The sequence below is a fragment of the Lactuca virosa genome, chromosome 1 (assembly GCF_052849685.1).
Source record: "Lactuca virosa cultivar CGN04683 chromosome 1, Lactuca_virosa_CGN04683_v6, whole genome shotgun sequence".
NCBI lineage: Eukaryota > Viridiplantae > Streptophyta > Magnoliopsida > Asterales > Asteraceae > Lactuca > Lactuca virosa.
The window spans coordinates 43489349-43495974 of record NC_136426.1 but is presented as its reverse complement, the minus strand read 5'-3'; the positions used below and the strand labels follow the sequence as shown (position 1 = coordinate 43495974).

Below are 6626 nucleotides of genomic sequence, written 5' to 3'. Positions count from 1 at the left end.
TATCAATCATTCGATTACATTAACTATGGGCTCCATTACACTAAGTATGAGAATCATGTCTCTGAGCATGAAATCAAGTACACTAAGTACTTAAAAATGTGGTATGCTAAGTACGACGGTGAACAGCTAGGGCTATTTGCCATTTTGCTCTTAAAAGAAAATTTTCTTCAAGTTTCTGGCGTTCCATGTTCTTGGTATCCGCCTCCCTTCCGCTGTTTCCAATACATATGCGCCGCTCCTATTTGCTTCTATAATCTTGTACGGGCCCTCCCATACTGGGCCCAGCTTGCCTTGGGGTTGGGCTCGGCTTGCCTCATTTTTTCTCAGCACATACTCGCCTACTCTGAATGCCTTCTCCTTCACCCTCTGATTGTAATATCTTTCTGTTACGCGTTTGTACGCAGCTTGGCGTATCTCCGACTTCTCGCGTCTCTCTTCGAGGACGTCCAGATTCAATCTTAGGTCTTGGGCGTTGCTTTCTTCATCCGCATTGACCGCTCTCAGCGTGCCAACATCTATTTCTAATGGAAGCACAGCCTCTGTCCCGTATGTTAAGCCGAACGGGGTCTCGTGTGTGCTTGTTCGTGGAGTGGTTCTGTACGACCAGAGTACTGCCGGTAACTCCTCTGCCCAATTCCCCTTGGCCTTACCCAACCGTTTCTTGATGCCATTCACAATGGTTCGATTGGACACTTCTGTTTGTCCATTAGCCTGTGGGTGCGCTACTGATGTGAACCGCTGATTTATCCCTTTACCGGTGCACCATTCTCTGAAAGGATTTTCAGCAAATTATAGGCCATTGTCACTGACGAGCACCTTAGGTGTTCCGAACCTTGTCATGATATTTTTCCATACAAACTTTATCATGTGTCTTCCTGATATACACGCTAGCGGTTCTGCTTCAATCCACTTTGTGAAGTAGTCCACCGCCACCACCATGTACTTCAGCTTTCCAGGTGCCTCTGGGAATGGGCCTACAATGTCTATGCCCCATTGGTAGAATGGCCACGGGCTGGATATGTTCTGCAATACTGCCGAGTTTTCTTGGACTGGAGCGTAAGACTGGCATTCCCCACACTTCCTAGTCACTCCGAGTGCGTCTTGGTGTACAGTGGGCCAATATATCCCCATCCGGAGCACTTTACCCATTAAAGCCCTGGCTCCCTCGTGCGCGCCCGCCTGACCTGTGTGCGCCTCCTATAGCGCATCCATCCCTCTAGCCTGATCTACGCATTTCAACCATGGTGCCGTGAACCCTTTTCGATACAACTCCCCGTTTATCAATGCATATGAGGGTGCCTTTATTCGTATCTTCCTGGCTTCACTGTGGTCGTCTGGTAACACTCCTCTTTGCAAATATTCCATAAATGGTGTCATCCATGTGGGCCCAGTAGTTGTCAAGGTATTCACCTGCTGCTCATCTGTACTCCTTTCCCTGAGTACTTCTACCAAAACCTTCTTCGACAGATGATCGAAACGTGTGGATGCCAACTTGCTTAAAGCGTCTGCCCTTTTATTCTCGCTCCGAGGTATTTGCTTGATTGTGAACTTTCTGAAGGACTGGATCAGTTGTCTCACCATTCTCACATATCTCTCCATTCTCTTATCTCTTGCCTCAAAACTTCCGTTAATTTGGTTCGCGGCTAACCTCGAATCTGTCAGGGCTGTCACAGCCTTCGCCCCTATTTGCTTGGCTAAGCGCAACCCTGCGAGCAAAGCTTCGTACTCCGCCTCGTTATTCGAGGTGTGGAAGTCGAACCGAAGAGCGTAGGTCACTTCTTCTCCCTCTGGGCTAGTCAAGATTAAGCCTGCACCCGAGCCTTCCCTGCTGGACGCCCCATCGGTGTATAGCGTCCACGAGTGGTCGTTGGCTGGGACTTCCTCTACCGCCCAGATTCCTTCCTTGGCTAAGTTTCCTTCATCCGGAATTTCGAGCAAGAAATCAGCCAGTGCTTGTCCCTTAATGCTTGTCCTTGGACGATAGCTTATATCATGCTCCCCCAGCTCGATCGCCCATTTTGCTAGCCGGCCCGATGCTTCTGGCTTGAGCAATATCTGCTTGATGGGGCAATTTGTTAGCACTTCTATTTGGTGCGCCTGGAAGTAGCGCCTCAAACGACGCGCCGCGTAAATGAGTGCCAGGACCAGTTTTTCCAGGGTGCGATAATTGAGTTCAGGACCCTGTAATGCCCTACTCACAAAATATACTGGCTTCTGCTCTCCTTCCCTTTCTACGGTCAACACCGAGGATATCGCCTCGTTTGAGGTCGAGAGGTACATTTGCAGTGTTTCCCCCGGGACGGGGCTGGCCAGCGTAGGTAGCTTGTGTAGTGCTTCCTTAATCTTCTGGAGCGCTTCTTCCGTCGTGGCTGTCCATTGAAAGTTGTTCTTTTCAATACAACCCTTCAGTGTATGAAATAGTGGCATGGCCTTGTCAGCGGATTTCGAGATGAATCTACTCAGAGCCGTGATCTTCCCATTCAAACCCTGTGCGTCCCTGAGAGTGCCTGGGGGTGGTGTCTCCATAAACTCGTCCACTTTAACTGGGCTAGGCTAGATGTCCTGTTTGGTAACATAGTATCCCAAGAACTGTCCTTCTTCTACCCCGAATGTGCATTTAGCCAGATTCAATTTCATTTTGACCCTTTCTAGTGTACGAAAAGTCTCCTCGATGTCCTGCAACATTTTGTTTTCATGGGAGCTCCTAATCACCATATCGTCGACACACACTTCGATATTCCTCCCAATTTGCTCAGCGAAGATCGAATCGACCAGGCGCTAGTACGTGGCACCCGCGTTCTTCAAACCAAAAGGCATCTTGGTGTAACAAAAGGTGTCATGATCCGTGTAGAAAGTCGTTTTCTCTTCGTCCTGCTCGCTCATCAGAATCTGATGATACCCCTTATATGCATCTAGGAAACACTTCAGCTTGAACCCTTGTAGCGATTCCACTTTCTGGTCGATCTCCGGGAGGGGGTAGCAGTCCTTGGGACACGCTTTGTTCAAGTCTGAGAAGTCAATACACATACGCCATGACCCGTCCTGCTTGCGCACCATAACCGGATTAGCGATCCAAGTTGGGAAAACCGCTTCCCTTACTATTCCGGCCTCCGCCAGCTTAGCCACCTCTGCATTAATTGCCCTGTTACGGTCCCCTCCTTGTACCCTTATCTTCTGCTTCACTTCCTTTGTCCCTGGCTTGATTGCCAGTTTATGCTCAATGACCTTCCTATCTACCCCCACCATGTCTGTGGGAGTCCATGCAAATATGTGTTTGTACCGTTTGAGTAGGTCGACTACTGCTTCCCTCACGTGACTTGGGAGGTTATGACCAATGCTGATCGGCTGATCCGGGTATTACTCGTTGATTATTTCCTTTCCTTTCGCCAGATCTCGTCGTGGCTTCTTTGTTTCTTTAGTTATATCTGTTGGCTTCATTATCGTAATGCACTGCAATTCTCTGGGAGGGGTGGCGAGTACTGTGGCTGGACCTGCCGGAGTGTCGAATTTCAAGATTCCATGCATAGTCGACGGGACCGCTCCTAGCTTCAGGAGGACCGTTCTACCCAAAATGATGTTGTGCTCTGCCGAATGTCGGATGTGTTGGATAAGGTGTCTAAGTCCATAACTTATTTGGTATATACTTGACCCGACCCGGCATGGTCCATTTGGGTTGCACTTCACCCGAACTATTTATATGGATAACATTATGAGAAGAGTATATTTGCGGCCTACTAATATATTATAAGTTATAATATATTAATATGAAATTGTATTATTTAATTAGTATTGATCTTAAATTAATTATGAATTAATTTAGTGATCATAAGGTGACTAATTAAATAATGGGCTATTGTACTTATATAGTGTGGGCTAACACTCATAAGGAAATGGGCTAAGCTTGAATGGGAGTCCATGGATGATCCATGGAGCTTTTAACCCATGGATCCTTGGAATAGGAAAAGACATGGGTTATTAGGGTTTTCATGGTTCATAACCCTAATCATCTACACTATATAAAGAGGCTTATAGTGCTTGAAAAGAGACTATGTGTGTGTGCATAAGGTGTGGCCGATTTCTAGAGTATTAGAGTGCTCTCTCATAAGTTTTCCAAGTTTGTGGTGATTTGTGATTTCCATTTGAGGCATTCACGTTATTGGTGCTTGGCTCTCAAACTCTCAAGGAATCAACTCACTAACAAAGGTATGTAATTCTTCTAGTATCTTTTATGTTTAAAAGTACCCCATGTATGCTAGATAGGTTATGAACCTTGGAAAATTGTTTTGCATGTATCTTAGACAAACATAGATCCAAGGTTTCTAGGGTTGCATGAACACCTTAGGAGTGTTAGTTTGCTCAAAACCCAACAGTGGCATCAGTGCCTAGGCTTGTTTGTTTGATACTTGTTGAAAAACTCAAGTTTTCTACATTCTGCAGCATGAACTCACCGAGTCCATGGGGGGACTCGCCGAGTCCATGAGTAAATTCATCCTACTCGTCGATTAGGTTCGTGCACTCGACGAGTAGAAGCCTCAGAATGCAGATTTTTGAGTTTTTCTGCTGGAAATGGACTAGAAACATTACCCTAAACTGTTTTGGTGTTATAAAACCTGTTTTAGATGGTGTAATGTTTATGCTAATCCATTTACAATGGCTTATATCAAAATTGCATGATAATATGTGTTCATATGTTCTTGGAATTTTTGATATGATGTTCATGTTCTTATGAATTATTGTTAGATCATAGGAATTATTTGCTAAATTGTTTATTGATAATTCTTGATCATTTATGTGTTTTAATGGAGTCCATAATTTTTCCTCAAGTTATGGATTTCCAAAGGTCACTTTCATTTATGCACACTTAAAACACATAAGTTACATGAAAATGAAGAGTCTTCATTTTATGAACCTTTAATTCATAAGTTATGAAATGAAAAGTTTTGAATAGTTTCAAAACTTGTCCTCAAGTTTTGGAATTTGTAAAGTTACACACACTTTAATATACTCTAATTCCAAACCCTTAGAGTTTTAAAAGTTAAAATTCAACCCTTATACTATTTATAACATTAATGGTTAATTATTATATATATGTATAAGATTAAGTCGTTTTACTGTTAGTAGGCCTCATTCACGAAGCCGGTCTATAAGGGGGGTATAAGGTTGTTGCCTATAAAATGGCAACTTAATGGGTGTCCGTTCTCACCCACCGCTTCCTTGATCGGTGGAGGGTCGTTAGCCGAACGGGTAGGACAATGACTTTAAATTCTCATTAAAAGTATAATGAATATTATAAAGTAACTAAACCTTTAATAAATTCCCAATCTTAGTTACTTTAGGAAAATGTGAATATGGTGCTAACCCATGAAATTCACACTTTGTACCTTACCAAGTCGTTGGTGGAGCGTGTGTGGTTAACCGACACACTAACTTGGACTAGTAAGGATCACGAAGGGTGACTTAATGTTTATCATAGATCGGTGGAGCGTGTGTGGTTAACCGGCACATTGATTAGGTGATAATATTAAGGGTACCAAGTGAATTTGCATGGTTATTCACACCTTGTTTTGTGATCCTCGGCATCCCAGTCACAAAACTTGAAGGGCACAATCGAGATTGAAACATGCCATTGAAAAGTTCAATGAATCTCAAAAGAATCTAGGAATTTCAAAACCAATTAAACCTAATAATTCATTTCGTTTTCATGGTGGAAATTGGTGAATCGTCATTCACCTACCTTCAAATATGTTATAGCTTAGATTACGGCATCCCTCTTCTAAGTTATAATATATTGTGTTGGATCCTAGCCTTAATATTACATTTGGGTGTATTATTAAGGATTCGATATATCTAATCTAAACTTGTTTTCTTCTTTTTAGATGTCTTCCAACAACAATGCTTTGGGCTCTAACCCTACTGGCTCCTATTCCCTCATGAACCTTTGTGGGAGGGTCATCTTTGATGGTTCCAACTTCATGGATTGGATCTGGAACATCAGGATGATCACTCGTTACGAGGACAAGGAATATGTCCTCGATAAGGAGCTAAAGGAGCTTGATGAGTCCACTGCTACTCCTGAGGAGGTCGCTGAGTATCAGGCACATGAAAGAGATGCCACCAAGGTGGCATGCATCATGATGGCCACCATGACAGCTGAACTTCAAAAGTCCTATGAGGACTATTACCCTTTTGAGATGCATCAGGATCTGATGGAAAGGTACCATCAGAGTGCTCGTCAAGAGCGGTATGAAATAATCTCCTCCATGATCACTACCCGTATGAAGGTTAGCGAACCAATCACGAGCCACATGCAGAGAATGCAAAGGTATGTGGACCGTCTAATGAAACTGAATGTGAACTTCCCTGAGGAGTTGGCAATTGATATCATTTTGCACTCCTTGCCCTCGTGTGATGATCAATTTCGTATGACATACCACATGAACAAGGAGGAAGGCACACTCAGTAAACTTCAAGGACTTCTGAAGACTGCCGAAAGTGGTCTTAAGAGTAAGTTGGTTACTACTCCTACTCCTACTACTACCCCTGTTTTGGCTATCGGGCAAGGCAAAGGGAAGAACAGGAAGCACCCTTCGAAGGGTACCAAGGGAAAGTCCCTTGAAGGCTCCTCA

General features: G+C 43.9%; 1 protein-coding gene across 1 annotated transcript; it reads right to left on the bottom strand.

Annotated features, from left to right (window-relative positions):
- Positions 1 to 1197: 1197 nt before the first annotated feature.
- Positions 1198 to 2526, bottom strand: LOC145113393 (uncharacterized). Its single transcript, XM_079049497.1, has one exon. The coding sequence runs from the start codon at positions 2524 to 2526 to the stop codon at positions 1198 to 1200; it is 1329 nt and encodes a 442-aa protein (XP_078905623.1).
- Between the last annotated feature and the right edge of the window lie 4100 nt (positions 2527 to 6626).